General features: G+C 38.8%; 1 protein-coding gene across 7 annotated transcripts in view; it reads left to right on the top strand.

Annotated features, from left to right (window-relative positions):
- Nucleotides 1–23,882, top strand: part of HELZ (helicase with zinc finger) — a 153,762-nt gene extending 129,880 nt beyond the window's left edge. For all 7 annotated transcript variants that reach the window (XM_067021928.1, XM_067021927.1, XM_067021926.1 and 4 more), the window contains 2 exons: nt 11,900–12,152; nt 15,888–23,882. In XM_067021928.1, coding sequence (XP_066878029.1) covers nt 11,900–12,152; nt 15,888–16,222 — 588 coding nt within the window. In that variant the 3' untranslated portion in view covers nt 16,223–23,882. The remainder of the gene's footprint in view (nt 1–11,899; nt 12,153–15,887) is intronic.
- The last annotated feature ends 948 nt before the right edge of the window (nt 23,883–24,830 follow it).

The raw sequence follows: 24,830 nt of genomic DNA, 5'->3' as shown, positions 1-24,830 counted from the left end.
TTATTTTAAAAATAATTATTGTAAAATAATATAAAAGAGGGCTTCCCTGGTGGCGCAGTGGTTGAGAGTCCGCCTGCCGATGCGGGGGACGCGGGTTCGTGCCCTGGTCGGGGAAGATACCACGTGCCGCGGAGCGGCTGGGCCCGTGAGCCGTGGCCGCTGCACCTGCGCGTCCGGAGCCTGTGCTCCGCAACGGGAGAGGCCGCGACAGTGAGAGGCCCGCGTACTAAAAAAAAATAATAAATTAAAAAAATAATAATAATATAAAAGAAGTGGTGGAGAGTGGCATCATTATGTAGGTGAGAGATGATGGTGGTTTGGACCATGATGGAGCGGTAGTAACGGCGAGAGGTAAATTCAAGGTCTGTTTGTAGCTGAGATCTACAGGAATTCCTGATGGACCCGATGTGATGCGAAATGCGGTGAGATAGAACCACCTCTTTCTTGTTTCTGCTGGCTGCCTTTCAGTTGCTCCACGGCCACGTGTGGCTCAGCGCCATTTTACTGAACAGTGCAGGTCCCCCAGCATCTCCCACACCACGGAAAGGTCATTTGGACAGAATTGCTCAACTGAAAGGCTCACACCCTTCAGCTCTTTGAAACTGTCTTGTATTATTTCTTTGCTAATTGCCTACCATCTTTTTTTCTCTGTTTCTCACCCTGAAGCTTCTGTTGATAAGATGTTAGACTTCCTGGATTCTTCAAATTCTTTCTTCCTCTCACATTTTAATGTCTGTATTTTTCCTGCTGTCTGAGATTTCCTTCATCTTACCTACAGGCCCTTCTATCACACTTTACATCTGAGCCCTCAGATTCTTTAATTTCCAAAAGTTCTTCCTTCTCAGGTTTTTCCTTTTTCATAGCATCTTATTTTTGTTTTTATAAATGCAGTACCTTTTCTGAGGAAACCAATTGAGAGTTTGTTGTTATTGTTTTGTCTCAGATTTTTAGTAAGAACTAAAAAAGCATTTAAAAAATATTTTAAAAACATCATTGCTACTTCTTTTTCCTGGGCCTTCCTTTTTTTCCTATTTATCTGTGACCATCTTTTACTCTGGAGACTCCCTTTAAATGTCCGGTAACCCTTGATTATCTGTGTCCCTGAAAAGCAGGTTGGGAGTTTACGTTTCCTTAATGACTCACTGCCCGGCAGGCTTTTCCCTGGGGACTTTTCAATGCTTGAATCTTCTGGTTGTTGGGGAGGAGTGCAGAGTGAGACCGCTTGTTCTCTGTACAGACTTTCAGTGAATCCCCGGTTTTGTCCCTCCGTCCTCCCTTCACTTTCCATTGTAGCTTGTGCTCTGTGGAATTCTGCAGAGTGAACTGATTCTCCTCTCAACTGGTAGCCTAACTCCATCCTTCTTGCACAGACAGAAGTGTGTCCTGTGTTGATGGCCAGCCATCCAGTGTTGATTGTTACAGATCCTTTATGTTCATTTATTATTATTTTAGTGGAGTCTTGGGCCAGTCTCCACCATTAACTGGGAACCATGCCTTTAAAAAAAAATACTGTTTCAGAAGTTATCAAGTCCTTTTCAATAGATTACATGACATGAACCCATAGACGTTACTGCTGCAAACTACAGTTTATCCAACACAGATTGCCTGGCTTCCTGACGTTGATTGTTTTTAATCTTGTAGTGATGCTCCTCTCCTAGTTCCTTTCCTGCTGGGTAGCTCGACAAAACTGTAGCACATTTTGCTTTAGATGTAAGATGATAACCTTACTGGGAGCTAAACGGAAGTAAGTTAGTTAGTAGAGCCCAAGAGGGTTCTAGAGGCAGGAGTTTCTTCTTCAAGGCTTGGGGAAATTAAATAGAAAATATGGGATGTATTCTACGTTAAACGTTTAAATCCTTTTGTTGGAAACTTATTGAGGACTTTGAGGTTCTAGGCGTGGTGGTTAGTTGCCGGGAACACACACGTGAGTAAGGCCTGATTTCTGGCCCAGAGTCCTTGCGTGCCCTTGACACTTTAATGTAGGTCAAGGTTACACTGCCTCTTCTTAGAGCACACAAATCCAGGCCAAAACCGTATCTTTAGATTAAAAGAAAAACGTGAGCATCTCCAAAGAATCAATTTTGTTAGTGAACCAATAACCTTCATATTGTATGAAAATTTATACTTGAGCAAAAGATGTAAAGCGATGGAATTTAGTGGTATTTTAGACCAGTAAATTTGTAAAGTTGTGAAAAATTATTAAATATCCTAGAAATGAGATAAAACTCAGAGAGTACAGACTGATAGTCCAGATTTGTTTTCTTTTTAACTTGTTCAGTGGTTTTTTTTAGAAAATTAAATTTGACTAGTTTGAGTGCCAGGCATGTATTCTTTAGTTTATCACGGCATAACTCCGTATTGTTCAGCACCTGGGCTGATGTACATTACACATTTAGGTTATAGACCTGGTCCTACGGGCATTAGAATTTTCCAACTTTAAATGAGTGAAGAAATAAAGCACAGCTATTAAATATGATGTAATAAATGAGTTTTCATGACATAAAAAGATACCTGTGATATTTTAGTGAGAAATTACTAGGTTGTATATATCTTTTTAAATGAATGTGTATGTTTATATGCGTACGGGGAAGAAGCTCATAATACCTGATTTTCTACTTTTAGTGATGTTAAGTTGATTAACGTTTATCAGTGATCAGATGATGGCAGTCTGATCCACCAATTTTAAAAGTTCCCAGCAACCTTTCAGATTTAGCAGCTATTGATGACTATTGTTTAGAACTGTTGTTTCCTTAGAGATGGCAAAATGGTGATTTTAAAATTCTTTTAATTTCTTTTGTATCTATTTTTCTTCTATAAAATAGAACTTCTCCTCACTAAATGTTTCATTCCTTCAAATCTGGTCTATATAGAAAACAATGAGTAGTTCTTGCCCTTTGTTTTCTTGCCCTAAACTTTCAGAGTAATGAATTGGTGCCTTAGCAGAGGCCCCAGAGGTGACCACTCAGGCTCCCCTCACCTTTTTTTCCTTTGGAACATCATCATGAATCAGGTATCATTATCTATTTGAGTTTTCAGTTCATTGAAGCCATTCTACACTGTGACACAGTGTTATGTCTCTGGCCAGTGGGAGCCCCTTCATATCGGTGGCTGTGTTCTTTGACATATTAACAGTGACCTTTGGTAGCTTCCTTGCTTTCAGGCAGGACAAGATGTCTCTAGCTCATCTCGTACGTGTTCTGCCCCTGACCAGCAATCAGGTGTTTCTCAGGGCAACCCTGATGGAGACTGTAGTCTGGTACTGAAAGTGCTCACCGGCACTGCTTGTCCCTGCTTTTTCACTGGGCAGAGCCGGGAAGTACTTTGTTTTTTGAAAGAGAAAAATAAATCATGAGTTCATACTGATATTTCCAAGTCAATGCAGGATTATAGGGTTTTTAATATTTGTGTTTTTCACTTTACACTAAAGATCATTGTTCCCAATAAATGACTAACAACTAGTTATTTGCTTTATATGTATATACATACACATAGATAAGATATAGATAGATAAGGGTGTGTGTGTAATAGTTTCATAATAACAGTACTGGTGTTAAATTAGCAATAAATGCAGTTGAAGGTATCTGTGTGGTTCATTTTGTCCTAAGGCTATATCCCATAGATATATTTAGTTAAAACACTGGATTTTAAAGGTATCTGAAATAATTCTTCTATGTGTGGTTATAGCACTCATTCAATAAACATTTGAGTTTATTTCTGTTTGTTTTTAGTTTTCAAATCTAATTTTGATTTTAAGAAGCACTTATCAGTACATGGTCCCAAAGTCCAAATTATAAAACAAGTGCTATTCACAGGTTAAACTTCCATTCCTGTCTCTGCTCCTTCCTTATCCCTTCCACCTATAGAAAAAAAATTATTTTTTAAAAAAATTAATCCTCTCATTATTTCTTTTTGAAAATAAAAGCAAATACTTATATATGTACATGTATCTTCCTTTCTTAGATAAAAGGTAGCATGTTATACATATTGTTGTGTATCCTGATAGATCAGAGCTCATCCATAGCAGTATTTAGAAATCTTCCTCATTCTTTTTACAGCTGCATAGTACTTTCATTATATCGCTATACCATGGTTTATTGAACTGGTCTCCTATTGACAGACATTTGGGTTGCTTCCAGTCCTTTGCTATTAAAAAATAGTGCTTCAGTGAATAGCCTTATGCACACATCAGAAGGATCTCAAAAACTTTTATTTATGTTTAAATATTTTTTATAAATATTTATTTATGTTTAAATATCTATCAACAGTTTTTTTAATATAAGCTATCAGTGTTTAAAACTAATAATTTAAAATAAATATCAATTCATTTAAAAATTATAATAATAAACTCATTACTTGTTAACAAAAACAACTGTATTTTCCAAAACAAAAATGTTTAGTGAAAAGAGTGCCATTTTTTCAGTTTTGCAAATCTTCTGCAATATGTCATTTTGGTTGAAGTATATGAAGAAAACTCTGTCACGCAGATGTGTACCTGGAAAAGGGATTTTAAATTTTAATGACTTTTTCAGATAATTATAGGTATTCTCCCTTGATACTACACCAAAACTTGGCAGTTAGTAGTTTCTTAAAGATTAGTTGCAATATGGAGTCAAAAATTTCACTGTGTGATGGCCCTGATCACAGCAAAAGCTTGTAGGAGCCAGAACTCTGAGGGAGGGGAGCCATCTCTGCTTGGTGGGCCTGTGGTGCCAGGAGGGTGGGGCCAGACCTTGTTGCCTTTTCCTGTCTGTCCTCCTGCCCCTTGGCCCTAGATGCTGCATGGTTGTGGGAATGGGTGGTTTCTGGTCAGAGGACTATCAGGGGGGCTCCCAAGGACCTAGAAATCACCAGGAAGCTCATGGAGAGGAGGAGCTTGAGAAAGTGACTCTGTGGAATTGCTTATGAATTCGTGGGCCCAGGTCTGACGTACACATACATGGATCAGATCCTAATTAGCATACCAAAGACATGGAGAACTGAGCTGATGGATAGACCTCTGCCCAGGTCACAGACTGAATCCAGAGTGGCAGGCACTCAGTACAGATCCAGATAGCACCACAAAGGCTTTGAAAACTAAGCTGACTTTAAAACAATAGCCCACAGAAGACAGGTTGGAACTTAAACTTACCAGATCAGTTGCCTGCTAATACAAAAATATCAGTATCAACATTCTCCGTAGGATTTAAACAAACCCAGGGTCTCATAAGTTAATATTTTAAATGTCCATAATACAATCCAAGATTACTCAGTATATAAGAAATTATGGAAATCTCAGCTCACACAGGAAAAGCCCATCAACAGGTGCCAGCAGTAAGATGATACAGATTTTGGAATTATCTGAAAAACACTTTAAAGCATCTAATTATTAAAATGCTCCAAAGAGCAATCACAGACCTCTTGAAACAAATGTTGAAATAAAAAGTCTTAGCAGAGAAAGAGAAGATATTTAAAAAACAAAACAAAACCAAGTGGACATTTTAAAACTGAAAAATGCAGTAACCAAAAATTTAAAACTCACTTGATGGTCTCAATAGCAGAATGGAAATGACAGAGGAGAGAGTCAGTGAACTTGAAGATCAATAGAATTTACCTAATCTGGACTACAGAAAGAACAAAGATTGGATGGGGTGTGGGGTTGGGGAGGAACACAGAGCCACAGAGGCCTATGGGACAAAAACAGAGGTTGAATATTCAATCTTTTGAATTTCATCAGAGTCCAAGGAGGAGAGGAGAAAAAATGTGATGCTGAAAAATATCTGACAAAATAATAGCAGAAAACTTCCCAAGTTTGATGAAAGACGTAAGCCTACAGATTTAAGGAGCAGAGTGAATCCCAAATAGGATAAACCCAAACAAATTTATACCTGGGCATATTATAATCAAATGACTAAAAGCAAAAAACAAAGAAAATAATCTTGAGAGAAGCCAGAGAAAACACATCTCATTAGAGAACAATAATTCAAATGACTGATGATTTCTCATCAGAAATCATGGAAGCCAGAAGGAAGTGGCAAACATTTTTAATGTGCTGAAAGAAAAGAACTTTTCACCCAGAAATGTATATGCTGCAAGAGTGTCCTTCAGGAATGAAGGTAAAATAAAAGCCATTTCCTGATAAAGGAAAACTAAGAGAATTTTTAGCCAGCAGACCTCCTCTAAAAGAATTGTTAAAGGAAGTTCTTCAGACAGAGGGAAAATGATACCAGAAGGAAACTAGGCACATCAGCAATGGAAGTTGGGCGACAGATACAGTAAATATCTGGATAAATATGATAAGCTGTTCTCCTTGAGTTCTATCAAAATTCCCAGTTGAGAGCAAAATATATAACATTGTCTGATTGTTTTTCAGTAGATATAGGATGTAATATATAAAACAGCTATAACTATAGCATAAAGAGGAAAAGAACCTAATATGGTAATGTTTTCTACATCTCAACCGAAGTGATAAAATATAGATTCTAAGCAGATGATGAAAAGTTAAGTATGTATTCCATTATCCTTACAACATCTATTAAAAAATCATATAAGGAGGGCTTCCCTGGTGGCGCAGTGGTTGAGAGTCCGCCTGCCGATGCAGGGGTCACGGGTTCGTGCCCTGGTCCGGGAAGATCCCACATGCCGCGGAGCAACTAAGCCCGTGAGCCATGGCCGCTGGGCCTGCGCGTCCGGAGCCTGTGCTCCACAACGGGAGAGGCCACAGCAGTGAGAGGCCCGCATACCACAAAAAAAAAAAAAAAAAAAAAATCATATAAGGAGACATAGAATCACAAAATTAAAATGAAATTACAAAAGCATGTTCAAATAGCCCAAAAGAAGGCAGGAAAAGGAAAACAAAGGAACATAAAACAGAAAATGAACAGGAAACAAAAGACATAAGACAACTGCCTTAAATCTAAATATATCAGTAATTACATCATACACATTATCTAAACATACCAATTAAAAGTCAGAGATTGTCAGGATGGATTTTTCAAATAGTTCTAATTATATGCTATCTACAAGAAACGTTAAAAATATAACAGTATAGGTAATTAAAAGCAAAGGATGGAGAAAGGCATACCATGCAAAGACTAATCAAAAGAAAGCTAGAGTGGCTATATCAGTGTCAGACAAAGTAAACTTCAGAGCATAGGAAGTTATCCAAGAGGGACATTAGTACTGATAAGAGGGTCAGTACATTAAAAGGAAATAACAATCTTAAGTGTGTATGCATCTCACAACAGAACTTCAAAATACGTGAAGCAAAATCTAAAAGGAGTAACAGACAAATCCACAGTTATAGTTTGAGACTTTGACTCCTCCCGTCTCAGTATTTAATAGATCTAATAGACAGGAAACCAGCCAGGATATAGAAAAAGTGAGCAACATCATTAACCAATTGAATTTAGTTGACATTTATAGAACACTCCAACCAACAATAGCAGAATATATGGTCTTTCCAAGTGCAGATGTAACATTCATCAATAAAATATGTTATCTGACCATAATGGAATTAAACTAGAAATGCATAACCAAAGGATAACCAGAAAATCTCCAAAACTGGGAAATTAAACTGCATATATCTGAATAATTCATGGGTGAAAGAGGAAGTCTCAAGGGAAATTAGAAAATATTTTGAACTGAATGAAAATGAAAATATAATAGATCCACATTTGTTGTGATGCAGCTAAAGTAGTCCCAGAGGAAATTTTGTAGCATTAAATGCTTATTTTAGAAAAGAAGAAGTGTCTCAGATCAATAATCTAAGCTTCTATCCCGACAAATTAGAAAAGGAAGAATAAAATAAATTAAAATCAAGCAGAGGGAAGGGAATAATAAAGATGCATAATAAAGATGAGAACAGAATTCAATAAAAAATGAAAACAAAAAGAGAAGAATCAGTGAAACCCAAAGCCAGTTCTTTGGAAAGATCAACAAAACTGATAAGCCTTTAGCAAGAGTAACAGAGGAAAGGAGAGAAGCACAAACTACCTAATATCAGGCACGAAAGAGGAGATACCATTGAATCCAGTAGACATTAAAAAGGATAATAATAAAGGAATACTGTGAACAACTCTTTGCATAAAATTCAGCAACTTAGATAAAATGGATCACTTCTCTGAATACCACAAACTACAAAAACTCACTGAAGATTAGATAGATAGCATATGAATAGTCTTATAACTGTTAACAGAATTGAATTTGTAGTTTAAAAACCTGCCAAAGAAGAAATCTGCAGGCCCAGATGGTTCGCTGCTGAATTCCTCCAAACATGTAAAGAAATACCACCAATTTACACGATCTCTTCCAGAGAATGGAGGAGAAGGGCACACTGCTTAACTTACTGTATGTGGCTAGCATTACTCTGATACCAAAACTAGACAAAGACAGTACAGGAAAGAGAAAACTACAGACATATCTGCGAACATCTTTGCAATATCCTTAACAAAACAGTAACAAATTGAATTCAGCAATATATAAAAAAGAACAATACGCTATAATCATGTCGGAGCTTATTTCCAGAATGCAAGGCTGGTCCAGTGTTTGAAAATAAATCAATGTACTCCACCATACTAACAGTCTAAAGAGAAAAATCACGTGATTATATCAATAGACACCCCCCCCAATAAAAAGCCTATACACATTTGACAGAACAGAGCATCCACTCATAAAAACTCGTGGCAAAGTAGAAGGAGAAGGGATATTCCTCAACTTGTTAAAGGGCACCTATAAACATCCTACGGCTACCATCCCGATTAATGGTAGAGACTGAACGCTGAGCGCTTCTAAGATTAGGAACGAGTTAAGATGTCCACTCTCAACATTCGTGTTCAGCGTTATGCTGGAAGTCTTAGCCAGTGCAGTGCAGCAGTAAAAAGAAAAGACAGAGTTTGGAAAGGCAGAAATAAAACTCAGCCTATTCACAGATGACATGATTGTCAATATAGAAAAACACAAGGAATCTACCCAGAAAACAAACCAACTAAAATTAATTTTGACTGATGTGAATTTAGCAAGGTTTTGAGGTAAAAGGTCAACACAAGTCAATGCCATTTCCATATTAGCAACATTCAATTGGAAACCAAAATGTAAGAACAAATACCATTACAAGAGCTCGGAGGAAAATTAAATGCAAGGTGCAAATTAACAAAACCTGTACAGGGTCTGTAGGCTGAAAACTACAAAACTGCTAAAAGGTAATTTTTTTTGGTGTATAAACTGTTTCATCCAGTTGTCAGCAAGATTTCTCTGCTTATCCTCAAATTACCTTTGAGGACACATTCCAAAGTAGCAAATCATATTTTCATGCATTTACCTGCATCTGTGTTGTATGAAATAGATATACCAGGAGACCATCTATATATTATATTTATATATGTACATATGTATATTATGTGTGAGTGTGTGTGTGTATACATGCATATATATATATATATGTATATAAAATCTTCAACATATCTAATTTTAAGAACATTCAAACAATTCCAAGTTTGGGTTCTTTTTCTAACAGAGGATCAATTACATTCAGAATGTCATTTGAAGTTGAATTTTATACTTAATCTACACATTCATCTTTGTCAGCAGCTGCTTAGGAGCTGTTATAAACACGTTACACAATACTTCCACAAGTACTGTGCGTGTCAACTGTGTGATTTTTATGGATTTCAGTTTGGAAGATATAAATGACACACATTTTTTAAAAAGTTTAACTGAATATTTCCTCCTTTTATATCAGCTTTCCATTGCTTTCTGATTTTTAGTTTCCCTCATTTAAGCATTGTGGTTCACATATCTATTCATTGCAAAAAGGGGCTTTTAGAAAGTTAATGCCTGGAGTTCATATGAGTATCACCAGGGAATTTGATTATTATAACCTGTTTTCTGAGGCCATAACAGATTTTAGTTTTGTACTTTAGTGTTCACACATAAAGCCTTTCGAATGTGATCCCCTACAGTTTCTGACTGAACATGAACACTCAGGGCATGGTAATAAAAGCAAGCACTTCACTTTGAGTCTAAGAGCTAATCATCTTCGTAACAAACCTTGATTTAAAAAAAAGGCACCGTGCACCGGCTGCTGTGACCAGTCCGCCATGCAGAATACAAAGCAGTTTAGGGGTGTTGGTTATTCTCCTCAGCACCATGAGTTAATAACCTTGATGAAGACATTTCAAATGTGCTGGTTAAATTCACGGTGGACACTAGTTAGAATGGTTACTATTCTAGAAAATAGGAATCAAATTTGGAATGATCCTAACCATTGGAAAAAAATACCTTTAAAGCAGAGTAAAACTAAAGATGAATTTAGATACTATACATAAAGACAGAAGAACCATAAAAACATATGAGGAAAGGTATTAATGGGATGGAAGTATTAGCTCTTGCCTTTCTCATCCAGTAGCTAAAACTTGGAAATGTAGAAATGACCTGGACATCTGCATTGAACAGTGCGAGGATGTCTCTCCTGCCTCCCTTCCTGCCTTTCTGCTCAAGGGCAGCCGGTCCAGACCTATTCTCTTCCCCAGTTTGTACCCTTGTGGTTCCTTCTGTGATGACTTTACTCTCACACACTTAGGCCCGCAACTCCCCCCATTTAATTGGCCTGACAGTATCTGCTTGTGCTAGCTTATATTCCCCCCAAATCCTGCTGTCTCTGTGCCTCTCTCTCTCTCTCTCTCTCCCTCCCTCCCTCCCTCGCTCCCTCTCTCCTTCCCTCCCTCTCACCTTCCCTCTCTCTCTCTCTCTCTCTCTCTCTCTGTCATCTAACCTCTAGTTCCTGATTTCCAGTTATTTGTAACAACAGTGGTAAAAGAAAGTTTCCTCCCAATCATAATGACCACGAACTGAATAGCAAATCTGTTACTTGCCGGGGAGGGAGAGGGGCCAGTAAAAAGCCAATCCCATTCTGTCATGTAAGCTCTAACACGGAAGCTTATCCTTTATGTTACATCAACTACAGGCCTTCCTATGTGACAAATGCTACGTACGCATGCTGAACTTGCTCAGGTCTCAAACAGCAACCCTAAGAGGCAGGCACTGTGGATAGTGAAGCCACATTTACAGCTGAAGTTCCCGAGAGGCTAGGTCAATTGCCCGGGTGATGCTGCCGGTAGAAGTGAACCCCTGACTGCTACTCCGTACTGCCTGGCTCTTAGAACTGAGCCCGAGCAGGGCCACAGCAGTTGGGCTTGAGGACTTGGAGGGCACTGAAGTAGCAGTAAAAAATCATGAAATGCTGGCAAATGCATCCTGTCGGAGGGTTAAAGACATTTGGGTTGTGCAAGTGTGGGGAGGAGAAAAACGTTCATTGGGTTTCAAACATAGGAAGGATTTGTTGAGGAATAGTGAACGTTCCATCGCAGTCAAAGACTTTCCACAGGAAGACATGCAGAGAGGGCGGCCAGGAGCACCTCTGTTGGGTGGGAGGAACCTTCCTGTCTTACCATCAGGTCTAAGGAAGGACAAACGGGGAGGTTGTGAAGGGCCCATGAGATGAGTCTCGAACGGACGAATGTGTTCAAGATTCTGTGATTCAGTTGGTTGTGACTGTAATTTCCCCGTTTAATTTTGAGCAGATATGTTTCTTCATTCTTATTCTTAATCTAATGTTCCCTAAAATGTGGGTAGAACTTTAGAACTGAAGACAGGTAGTTCAGCCCTGTATTTTACAGACAAGAAAACAGAGTCAGAAATTAGACGAGTGTTGTCATAGGAATACCTGCTAAGGGCCAGAACTGAGTTTTGACCCCAAGTCTCCTCACACCATGTCCACAGCTCAGGCTGCTTTTTGGGGGGTTCGATAGACACGGAAGAAAGTGTTTTTGAGAATTCCTACTTAATAGAGTGAGATTGCTGTGTGCATAAGAGAGTGGGGTGTAAGCTTTCGCTGATTTGTGGACTGTCCTTTCTCTTTGTGTAGCACGAGCCCAGGGGACCTGGCCGGCCCTTGTACCAAAGAAGAATCTCATCTAGCTCAGTCCAGCCTTGTCCTGAAGAAGTAAGCACTCCTCAAGACAGCCTTGCTCAGTGTAAAGAGCTTCAGGACCATAATAACCAATCTTCTTTCAACTTTTCCTCCCCGGAGTCCTGGGTAAACACCACCTCATCTACCCCCTATCAGAACATTCCGTGCAATGGATCCAGCAGGACAGCTCAGCCCAGAGAGTTGATAGGTAAGACCGCCTTGGGGGTTACCAGAATTGCAGTTTTAACTACTCAGCTCCTGAGTATTCATGGAGTGTTTCTACTCCCATTCCTTCCATTCGCCTTATTATCTTGGAACAGTATTTAATGCTCATAGCTCGCAGGTGTGCCTCAGGATACATATTAATTTAGGACTATATTGGTTCCATATTTCTGGTCTGGAAGGTAAGTAGCCCTACCCGTATTTGGGAACTGATCATTTTAACCTGTGAATGCGTGAAAGAAGTAAGGGGACCTAAAATGTATTTCTAAATCAGATCACCTTTGCTTGGAAAAAGCTTGTTTTCTGGATCTTTGTGTTTTCTTCTGGGTTGGGGGTGGCAGTTGGTTAGGTCAATTTCAGTCTTCAAGGATTTATTGTCAATAAAGTTGTTGACAGTTTGTTACACAGTAGAGTTTGGCCATAAGAGAAACCAGTAAAGTCTGACATTTTGAGATTTAGAAATCCAGTGTTTTATTCCTTATATTCTAATGAACTGAGAAATCCAAGTCCAAAGAAGAGAAAAAAGAAGGCATAGGAAGGCCTTGGAATGGATATGGCTGTAAACCGGTGTGCTGGGATGTCTGAAGTCTTCTTCAGTCTTGAACGCGAGTGCATGTTTATCTTTCCTTTGTTTCCCTCTTTTTTTATGTGGAATGTAAAGAATGATACTGTTTGAGATAGCCTTCTCTTTGTAGGCTGTAGTCATTGATCTTTGTGAACAAGTCTGTGAATTTCTGCCTTGATAGCATCAACCTTTGTATTTTAAATTAATTTTGTTCATCTTTAGAATGTGAATCCATTGTGCCTGTAACTGACCCATTTTGGAGTATGTGCCATACAAACATATTTTTAGAACGATAGACATGGTAGGTCAGAAAGCATTAAAAAGGTACTGGTTTCTTTCCTGTCAAGAGACATGGTCATTTTAATCTTTGAACATTCGTTAGTACCTTCTGTGGATAAAGTGTTGCCTGGGAGCGCTTTGTCATTTTAAAGGTCTAACAGAAATGCGCTCATCATATTTGAATTTCCTGAGAAACATCTAAATTACAAATAAGTGATGAAAATTTGTTACTTCTTAGTCGTTTTGTGTATTATAATTTATTTTAAAGACCACATCATTTCTCCCCCTTTCCTGCCTAAATTTTAAGATAGCTTTTGGCCAAAATCAGTAAAAATCTGATAAAGTTGAAATTTCCTGAGCAAGTGCCCAAAGCACGTGTCATTTATGGTGTCTTCTCCACAAATATAAAATTATTATTTTCTTCATTGCTAAGAGACAAATAGTAGTATTCTTTAGTTGAAAGTAACACTTAGCTAAGTATTTAAAAATTAATTGAAAATCACTAATATCCTGAAGCACTTCTTGTCTAACAGTATGTATGTATGTATGTATGTATGTATGTATTTCTTATTTTATTTTATATTTCCATTTCATTTCATTTCATTTTTAGAGGAATGTAGCAGTTGCCGGTGGTGAATCAGAAGGAAAATAATCACCACTTGGGAAACTTCTTTCTGAAGTTTGAGACTGATTTCTTGAGTTGAAGGAAACTGTTCATATTATATTGGTTTGGAATTTGAAAGAGGTCATGATATGGCTATATTTTCTCCACAATTGCAAGCCTGAGAGCAAAGATCATGTCTCTGACCTTTTTGAACTTTGGATTTCCCATTTTGGTACTGATCACACTAGGTAAATGCCTGCCTGCTGAGTACGGAGATCATGAAAATAGACCCTGTGCGATGGAGGGGGTGATCCAGTCTCACTGCGGGACCTCTGTGTCCACAGCGAGGGTGGGGCTCGTCCCTCCAACACATATGTGTTTGGGTTCTGTTCACTTCTCTTGGTGACAAGACATACTTTGTCAAGCATTTTCTTCTTATGCACAGATGAAACCTAAAGATTAGGTAGAGATATGTATTTTGGAAAAAATCATTGGTTGCCAGATCAGTAAAATTCGTAGCTTTAAAGAATAGTTTGTCTTACCTGGAGCATATATGGTAAATCAAATTGACAGAGATCTTAACATTCATGATTAGATAAGCGTGTAGGCATTAGGCTAAACTGCCTCTAAAATATTATTTTGTAAGTATTTATTATTTACTTGAAAACATTCTACACTCTAATTATATTGTCATGAAGATGAGAATATGCATAAATAAGAAGATTTAGTAAAGTAAACAAAAATAGTAAGTTTTCGAACAGCCAGTAAAATGTTTATTTTGTATATTATATTAGGCAGTACAGGCCACTTTTATATTGAAGTGTTTGTTAAACTAATGCTCTTAAAAACAATTGTTTCATTCACAAAATCAGTGACATTTAGACAGAAAAGGTGGTAAACGTTCCAGAAAGCTGTTAAATGGCTTAAAATAATTTTGAACAATGTTGTGAATTTTTCAAGTTTTAAAATAATAATATGAAATTAGCCTGTTGAATCAATGAAATACTAAAACTAAAAGATGAAATATTTTTCTCCTTAACTTTCCAGTCCACAACTAGGTAATAAACACAAGGAAAAATGTCCGTAAATATCAGTAATCAAAACATGCAAGGTAGAACTACAAGATAATTATTTATTTGTAAAATAGGCTAAAGTTAAACACAATAGTAACACTAGTGTTGCGATGTAGTGGGGAAATGAGCAAGCGTTGTTGGTTGAGTGTAAATGGGCAGTATTTTCCTGCAGGGAGGCTTGGCCAGAGTTAATCAAAAACTTTCACGGTGTTATGTACTATATGCCCCAGCCATTGTACCTCTAGGGATTTATCCTGAGAGGGGCAGTCGTGAATATTTAGGAATATTTATCTATAATAACATTTATCACAGTGTAGAAAAGTGAAAAATTGACTATTATCCATATTTCTAAAAATGAGAGATTACTTTAAAAAGTTATGAAATATCTGCATTATATGACATCCTTAGGGAAAGATGCACCAGCAAGTTAAGGCTTATCAGCTCTGGTATTTGGAAATATGAATGACTTATTTTCTTCTTTGGCCTTTGTGTAATTTCCAGGTTATCCTCAGTGAATCTGTATTATGATTTTAATCCAATCTAATGTTAGTTAAACTTTTAAAAGATCGAAACCAAAAGCAGTGTTTAAAACAAGTTATGATTTAGGGGGCCATAAAATTAGGAAGAGCGGAGTCAAATATTAAAGGACCTTTTGGAATTCGGCAGATGATAGGAAACGTGAAGTAAAGTCTACGGCAGTTGTCCCCACCTTATTCCACGTTTGCTTACGTATTACAAGAAAGGTAGTATTTTTAAGAAATAGGGTCCAGGTGCTGCTGTTTCTTAGGTTAGTAATAGAAGCTGTTCGACCAGAAGTCTGCATATAGAGCTCATTTTTATTTAGGAAAGAACCTGTTTGTTGCCATTTTCAATCTGTGAGCAGTTAATATAATAATTATCAAAGTGTACAATGGTACAAGTTAGTGTTTTGAAGCAAACCTTCAGACTCGACCTTTAGTTTTTATGTGTTTAGTTATCACAGCTCACATAGTTAATTCTTCTTCAAGTGGTTATGAGATGGAGAAGTTCAGTTAGATGTGTTGTGATTGCAGAGTTTGGTGGCAGAAGTTGTCTGTCCTTGTGGCTCTCCTGTCGCTGAGTTCCTGGAGATGAGAACCAGCTGTGCCACACTGAGCTAGTGAGATGCCGGAGTGTCGCTGGGCTTGCCCTTAAACCGGTGCTGCTCTTCTCTGCTTCTAGCTCCGCCCAAGACCGGCAAACCCCCTGAGGACCACCTGAAGCCAGACAACCTCGAGGGCTCCAGCTCCTTCAACTACAGCGTCCTGCAGCACCTCGGCCAGTTCCCCCCGCTCATGCCCAACAGGCAGATCGCGGAGTCGGCCCACAGCGGCGGCCAGCAGGGCTGCGGGGGCAGCAAGCCCGCCATGTCGTACGCCAGCGCGCTGCGGGCCCCGCCCAAGCCCAGGCCCCCGCCCGAGCAGGCCAAGAAGAGCAGCGACCCCCTGTCTCTGTTCCAGGAACTCAGCCTGGGGAGCTCGTCGGGCAGCAATGGCTTTTACTCCTACTTTAAATAATCACTTTTTTTTCCTCCAGGGAGAGTGTTTTCGTTTCTGTTTGTATCAGTAGAATTAAGATAGCTGGACTTCACCTATAGATTCACAGTTCCCTTTGTTTTAGTATTAAGTATGTTCTCAGTTGCTTTGCTGCTAGACTTGCAACTAATTTTTTTTACAGTATATTCCATTATTTTGCATTTTTGACATGAGTCGGAATTTTGACAGCTTTTATGTGGAATAAAAAATATTTTTAAATTTGTGTATTGTTACATATGTTTGCATCAAGCTAGCAGCTAAGAGGTTAATTGTGCAACTATTAAAAAAGGAGAAAAAAAGTTTGTCTAAAATGTATTTAAAAAGAAAAAAAAATTGTAAGTAGCATTTACATTTATTCAGTAATATTACCATACGCTGGGTTTCTGTACCAGAAATGGCCAGTTGATGTACAAATGTATGTTATTTTTGCTTAAATTCATTGAAAATTTTTTTAAAAAAAAGGGGGCAGCATCTTCTAAATACTTTAAGTTTTATCAGCTTTTTGGTGACAAGATGCTGCATTCTAAAACTTGTATAGTTTTAGACTATGTGTGATGTGCTGATGGCATCTCCATCCACTGTAGGGTAGAGTTACAGGCATTCTTTGCAGGTGTATTTCATATGCCACTGTTTTTTGTAACAGGGAAAAAACAGTGGCATACTTAATTATTTTTTGGACAAGCTACACTTTAAGCTTGTTTTTAATGTTAATTTGATAGTGTGTGGGTTTTTTTTAAACAAATCATGAAGCTGAAAAATTTTTAGGATTGTTGGTGCTTAGTAGACTTGATAACTATTTTAAAAATGCGTGAATTTAGTAAAATCTTCTTTTCCTCACTATGCATGTGTAAGTGTTCGTAATCTGGCTTCCCCCCTCTCCAGTGGTATAAAGAGTTGTGCCGCTTTAAGGTTTTTTTTCCCTCCAGTAAAAATTTTGGTACCTTTATTTGATGTTTACATTAAAATGTGACATTATACATGGCAATTCAAATATTTTGCTAACTGTTTTGTTTGAGGAACATCATTAAAGAAGAAATATAATGTTTGTCAAAGATGTATCAAAATCTGGGGCAAGAAGCTACCCTTGTTTTCATGTCTTTTGATTCTTCTAAAAGAACCCCACTGAACTTGTACAAAAATATAAAATTTAAACAGCTATCTTAAATATCCTACAGTCTAAACATTGTTTTGAATGAACTTTGGTAAAATCCAAAGAAAAACGTTTACCCTCTTAAAACTTGTGATCTTGTAACACTTTTGAAGCGATGCATGTCCATATTGTTTTCCTGATCTAGCAGTACTACTTTTATACTTCAGAGATATCTTGAAACTACAATAGAACCTTTTTAAAAAAAAAATAAAATAATAAGGTAAGGTTGGGAAACATTGCAAATCCTGAGTGGATCCTGATGATCCGTTCAAAAATAGTTTTTCTTTCGGAAGACTGCCTTTGAGTAGGCCATCCTCTATCCGCGGTCCATTTTTAAAGCAGAGTTGAAAAGTGGAGGGCAAAGAAACGCGTCTGCAACGGGAGTTTAGTGGGTGTCGGCCAGCGTAGCCCCCTGTAAGCCTCAGGCAGTTGGGGAGAAGAGAGCGCCTTTAGTGAAAGGCTGTCAAGCTGCAGGACAATTGAAGAGAACCTCTTTTTTATTCAGTTCTGTCTGTCTGCCCAGAGTGCGGTGCACTTCTCTGTGGCTTCACGTTACAGGCCGCGGGTCTCTGTGTAAGGCGGCAGATGTAGACGTGTAGACTGCAGATGTGTTCATGCTTAGTATAAATCACCGTTGGAAAACGGAGCCAGCAAGTTACAACGCCTCGTTTTCTCTGTAAGGCGTCAGGCCACCACTTTTAGTGATGGCAGATTTTACTTAGCACAGTCACAAGAAGAGAAGAAAAAATGTTGCCATATAGCTGTGTATTTCTAACTCTGGGACAAAACTCAAGATATGGCCCAAATGAAAATGAGGTCCCCCTGATGTGAGGATGTCGATGAAAAGTCATGTTCTTGTCAGCGATGATTCTCCTCCCCCGAAAATATGCAGGACTATGACACAAGCCAGGTAAACGGTCGAAAGCATGCTGACCTTACGAAGACAGAACTATCCCGTCCGGGCTGTCAGTTAACCCCTGGTCATAAAGTCATTGCCTAATCATCTGTTTTCCCTACTCGACCTTTAAAAAATGCCAGTTTTAAAATTATTTGTATTTAAATGTGCCCACCCTACCACCCGTATATATTGATGGAAGCTTTGCATAAGGAAGCTGTTACGGTGTTGTGACTTTGCTGTTCGAAGCAGTTATTTCTAAAAACCTACAAGTAATAGCTCCTTCGCAGTCCGCTGCTCTGCTGAGAAGGCCTGAGTGCTCCTCGCTTCCTTATTGTTTCTGCAGCCGGTCAAGGATTCCAATGTTTCCATCTCAGCTTTACTTAGTGCAGTCTTTCCAGCTGTGCTTTAAATGTAATGTATACATAATAATAGCTTGTGACGGGTTTGAGAAAGTCTTACTGCAGGAGTCACTGCAAGTTGCCATTGAAATGAGGCGTGGCTTCTGAGTACCGTTCATCCTGTTGGATATCACTTGGGTAGTGTTAGCACGTGCCCACGAATCGGACTTAAAAAACAACTTACAGTCGGCCCTCCGTATCTGCAGGTTCCATGCCCACCGATTCAGCAAAGCATGGATCAGAGATATTTAAAAAAAAGAAAAAAAAAATTCCACAGAGTTCCAAAAAGGAGAGCTTGAATTTGCCATGCGCTGGCAACTATTTGCATAACATTTATATTGAATTAGGTATCATAAGTAATCTAGAGATGATTTAAAGTATATGGGAGGATGTGTGACAGTGATATGCACATACTCCATCATTTTATATAAGGGATTTGAGCATCCTCTGGTTTTGGTAGTCCTGGGGGACCTGGAACAGATCCCCTGCAGACACTGAGGGGCAACTATGTTTTATATACTAGGTCCAACCTTAGAGTTCAGATGGAACTTTTTTTTTTAAGCTTGATGTTAACTCTGGGATAATACCAAGTATTACCAACTTCCTTTTCTTCCAAAACAGATTTCTTCTAAGTGAGGTTAGTTGTTCACATGATGTCTTTCTACTTCTTTGTTCTTTGTATCACTCTGAAGTTTCCTTTTTCTTGCCAGAACTATTTTCTATTCATTTTACTTTTTAACTTCAGTGCTACTGAGATTTTTTTTTTTTTTTAACCTTAAAGAAATTCTTTTGGGTGATAGAATTTGTAGAGTTTTCATGCTAAATTTTTTTTCCCTATCTAAAAATGAATTTCTGTTAAGATCTGAATGAGCCTCATTCAGTGTAACATGGATATTTTCTGGCAGGTTTTTCAAAGGGGTTTTGGTTGCCATTTGGCATGTGCTTTGCCAAATTGTTATAGCAGAGCTTTGTTTTTGATTAATCAGCAGTTAATTACTGACCATTTAAACAACATGACTTTCATTTTCCTTTCCTCAGACAGATATGCTTTCTCTCCAGGTCATTTTGTATGTGTGAAATAATAAACTTTGTGTGGTTTTTTTCATCAGAGATTCTAGAATAAGTTTGAGTTTGGTGTGAACATCAATTGGTCTTTTCAGTTCAAAGAACTGCAGAATAAGTAAAATAATCAGAATTCCCACTGAATAAGCATTACCTAATTAAACATAGCGATCTCTAAGACCTATTTGGGAAAATAGTTTCCTTTTTTATGGTGGCATTGAAATTGCTGAGAAAGTAACTGAATTCCCTAACTTGAGATAATTAAGATATAGTGTTATCTTGCTCTGGTATAGTCGATCTTACATGTTTAATATTTTCCACGTATATACATTTCAAGAGCAAAGCTATAAACATACAGGAATGTATCTCTAGCGACCTGCGCTGGAGAGAGTCACCTTGCCTAAGAGCCAGTGTGTGAAAACCAATTTCATGTTACATTTCAGATTTCAGCTATTGTTATTGAGAAAATTAAAATTTACTGAAATCACCATTTTAAGAAGAGACACCTGTTATCCTTAGATAGAATTGTTTCCTACTGGAGTTGTTTTTAAAAAGAGAACCCCAAAAAAGCCTATAAAAATACAAGATTAAAACTTTAAATGTATTGCAAGATACAAATTGCTACCTTAAATGTTACTTAGGCGCTCTGGTTTTTCTTCCAGCTCCACAAAGGTAGTACTTTGTCCTTTATGATTTACCAGACGTTGTTTCTTGCTAACCATCCCTTTAACTATTGAGAAACCCTCAATTTCTACCCCCACCCTTATGTGCGCTCCTAAATCTCAAAGGATATGTCTTAATGGATCTGATTGTTCACTCCGCTTTTTGCCACCTGACCCACACACGATCGATCAATTAGAAATAACGGAGAATGTTCTCACCATGATTTCTTGTTCAGAATATCAGCTAGTGATGTCGGCCACATATTATAAAGGTAACAGGAAAGAGTAAGGGGCATGTTCGTCTGCGGAGTGCTCACTGTATTAGGCTTCTCGAGTTCTCCATCTCCTTGGGGTTGGATATTTATTTGCTGTGGTTTCACTGTAAAGCTGCTAAATTCACACTTACTCCTTTCATACCTGTGTAATTAGCAATTTCAAGACCATTGTTATAAGGAGTGAATCAATCTTACTGACATTTAACATTCTCTTAAAACACATTCAGGAAGTGGCATTGTCATTACTTTAAATTAGAATATGAGATTAAACAGATGACAACAAGTTTTAATGTAACATTTAAATTTTTTGAAATGTTTGAAAATATCTACTTTGGAATAAACTTTAAGGAAACAGTCACAGGAGCTTCTAAATTTTTTTGAAGGGAGGTACCTAACAGAAAAGAATATAGACTTAGTAATGTGAGCTGTGGTTAAATCTTAAACCCAGTTATACAGTATTAGTCTAAAGCTTCTAAAACTGGAGTGTTAAGAAAATCCAGAGACATTCATATACTTAAGTTTCAGTAATGTATTAGACCAGACTTTATTTGCAATTTGTTCAACAGAGAGATTTTATTTTGATATGAATATTAAGCATAAAGCATAGTAAGTTTTATATAATTCTATAAGTTCATTAAACAATATTATGGAATTTTCATTATATTCTTTGGGAGTCTTTTTAACTGTTTCTACATCTCATATATGAGGTGTCTTCTGTGTTTTATTTTGCATACTAGCATGTGACTGCCTGCCTTAGAACTATGTATAGGAGGGGAAACCAATATTACTTAAAAAATTTTTTTTGATGTTTTGAAATTTCATCATTAGTTCTTTTTTTTTTGATGTTTGAGCAGTTGAGGGGAAGGGGCAAATTCCATAGGTTTCAACACAGAATAGAAGGAGTATCTGTTTACAAACATGTCCTGTTTTAAGATATGCACATTTTGAGCAGGATGGAGCTAGTGGATCTCGAACTTCAGCCAGCGTCAGAGTCACCTGGAGGCCTTGTTAAAGTACAGGCTGCTGGACCTGCCCCCCAGTGTCTCATTCCAGTCTGGAGCCTGATCATCTGCGTTTCCAACGAGTTCCCAGGCAACACTGATGCTGCCGGTTCAGGCGCCACACTTTGAGAACCACGGGTCTAGAGGAGGTCTGAGGGTCTTTTCAGTCACGCATTTATTGACTCAGTGTACAAAACTGATCTCTTGAGACATTTTTATAATTCTGATGCCGTGCGGGGGACATTGATGGAGAAAGAGCTCCGTGGAGCACCGGGCCCTTTGGGGGGCGGCCGCCACCACCACCCGCGCCCCCTCAGTGCTCCACCCTGTTTGAGGTCTGTGCTCTCTTGCCCGTGAGTTCGGCTTTGTGTACATTGCAGCCTGGGCTTTGGTCTGGAAGCTGTGCGTTTTGTTTGGAGCGCTTAGAGTCAATCTTGATGCTCCGTACACGTGGAGATTAGGATTGTGGAAGGAAGCCATCCGACTGTCACGAGAGCGCACTTTGCATTTATCGAGGCCCTGGGTACTGGAGGCCCCGTCCTAAGGTGGCCGTGTCCTGAAGCATGGAAAGCGATCGATAACCCCCAGACGATGCAGTCGGAGTCTTTATGTTCTGGGGGATGAGGGAGGTGAGGGCAGAGGATTTGCTTTTCAAATTATGTGTTTCTCAGGTTAACAAAGTTATTTTGGATTCTCTGCCAGGCCCGGTAGGTGTTAGGGGAGCCTGAATTGTTGTATATGGCAGAAAATTGATAATTGTCTCTCATTACTTTGCTACCTTTAAAAAAAGTCTATGTATGTTTGCAAAGAAAGTCTAGAGGAATCTGCCACCTACACAGCATGAGTTATTCATAAACCATAGGTGCACACGTATGAGCAAGTTATTTTTGAGAAAGAAACTGCCTACAGTATAATAAGCCTACAGGTCTTTGGATATTTTAAAATTCGCGTGCTATTGTTGTTAATATCCCCCCTGGAGTGCAGCTTGAGGGGTATTGGCCTCTGCCTCTTGTTTTTTGTTTGGCTTTGAATTTACCGAGACACTAGAAAGAGAAGAAATTATTTTTAACGTGATAGATTATAGAATGACTTAGATGTAGACCGTATGATAAGCATCATAGAACACACAGTACTTCCTCCTCGAAAGGCAAGATACCCTTTGGTGGGATTGTTTGTATGTTCAGCACAGGTTACTTTATCCAATTCCAACTCATAGGGAGCTTCAGTTTATTTATTCTTTGCACGATGCCTTGGATGTGAAGACCTCTCTGTCTTTCAGCTGGTCAGAGGGCTCTTTTGTCCAGGATGAAGTCCTGACGTGTCCTGACGTGTCAGTTACACCTGAATGTTTCTCAGCCTGCCCCACCTCCCCACCCCATACAGAGCAAGAGTCTTGGAGTTTTACGTATCCAGACCACGCCCACTTCCTGTAAACCCGAGTGTGTGACATTGTACTGTATCCGCTTTCTGTGCCAGTCACCCCACCTGATCCTTTGAAACCCATGAAGGTACTGGTTAAGTGTAGTAGTTGTATCCTAGGTAAATCCGGTGATTAAAATACCTCTCCTCTCAATTATAAATGTAATGGGTTTTGCATCTTATTAAAGGGTTCTGTCATTAGTGACACAGGTTTTGTTTTTGTTTTTGTTTTTTTAATGCTTCAAGAATACAGTTTTTATCTAAACTTGTTCAGCTAACTTCATACGATCACTTGGCAAATTCATACTGGGTCTTATTTTGGCAAGCCTTCCAAAGGAAGGTTACGAAAAACTGAGATGATCAGTTTCCACCTCTTAAAAGTACCAGTTGTACAGCCATCTAATAATCATAATTTATGGCAAAATTATAACAAAATTATTATATTTTTCTTTGCAGTTTAATGATACCTCATCTGAGAGTTCTAATACCTAAAGAGTTTATGCTTAAAAGTAAAAATGACTTTGTACCATAAAATAACCCCAAAGCCACTCTCTAGGGTTTTTATTTTCTTCCTTTTTTGTCATTTTCTTTTTTTAACTTAGTTTTAGAATTACTTTAGTCGCTTTGGTTCCTTAGAACAAGTTTTCAATTTGGAGGGTCTATAATTCCTACATTGTGATCATCGTCTCAGTGAAGTTCTTTTCTTTTAAAAGATTCATGGTAACACAAAATGTATTTTACTGCTACAACTAAAATGTATTTATAATAAAATGCCTTTTTAATAATTTGGAGATCTGTTTGTTATGTGTGAGCCACAATCCTCAGCTTCCTTTTAAGAGCAAAGGTCTGACAGAAGTTAAGCACAGCACTTTGATTTTATTCATGATATTAATCAGTAAAACCAGCTAAAGTAACAGAGCTCAACATTAATTTGTAAAATTGTGACTCTATAGTTTCCAGAAATTTGCAACTTTACTTGTATCTCTGAACTTCAGCAGAAGCAAAGGCCTAAAGGCTTCAAGTGTTACCTGAAAGTTTAAAGATCATCACTGATCAGTGAGAAAACGAGCCCTTTTCAAATTGTCATTCAGCGTGGTTCTTAGGTTCTTTCCTCTGCTGTGTGCCTCTAGGTTAGCTACTCAGCCTTGCTGAGTCTCAGTTTGTTCATCTGTTGAATGGGAGTAAAAGCGAACGTGCACGGCTTCCGAGGCTTAGGAGAGAACGCGTGTCAAGCGCTCAGCCAGGTCAGAGGCCGTCTCACCATCTCACGTGTGTTTCATGGCGAATTTTAAAACGTGAGATTGATGTTTCCCGAGGTGTGGGACCGCTTCGTGTGTCTCCTGGTATCGACAGACGCAGAGAAGGGCAGGGGTGGAGGGAGCGTCGCGACGAGTTAGCCTCACACGCGATCTGGTCTCGCGCTCTGGTCTCGCGGGAGTTTGTTAACGTTCACAGGTGAGGGACGGAGGCCCAGAGCACGTTGACAGCGGCCCTGGTCCGGATTCTTCCTGCCACCGCCCCTACCATGTGCAGGCAGCGCGTAGTAGGGCCTCGAGATGAGGGCGACTGAGGGGACGCCTGAGCCCAGGAGGCCCTGGCTCCGCACCCCGGTCGGTTCAGGTGGGACGCGGCCCCGCTCGGCTTTCCTCCGCAGCGAGCCCTGCACGCGCCCCCCAGGGCCACTGATCTCCCGCCCTGCCCGCTCCCCGTCCTTTCAGGCGCCCA

The sequence above is a fragment of the Kogia breviceps genome, chromosome 19, assembly GCF_026419965.1.
Source record: "Kogia breviceps isolate mKogBre1 chromosome 19, mKogBre1 haplotype 1, whole genome shotgun sequence".
Lineage (NCBI taxonomy): Eukaryota > Metazoa > Chordata > Mammalia > Artiodactyla > Physeteridae > Kogia > Kogia breviceps.
The sequence above is the reverse complement of the archived record's forward strand: the minus strand, read 5'-3'. Positions and strand labels throughout refer to the sequence as shown.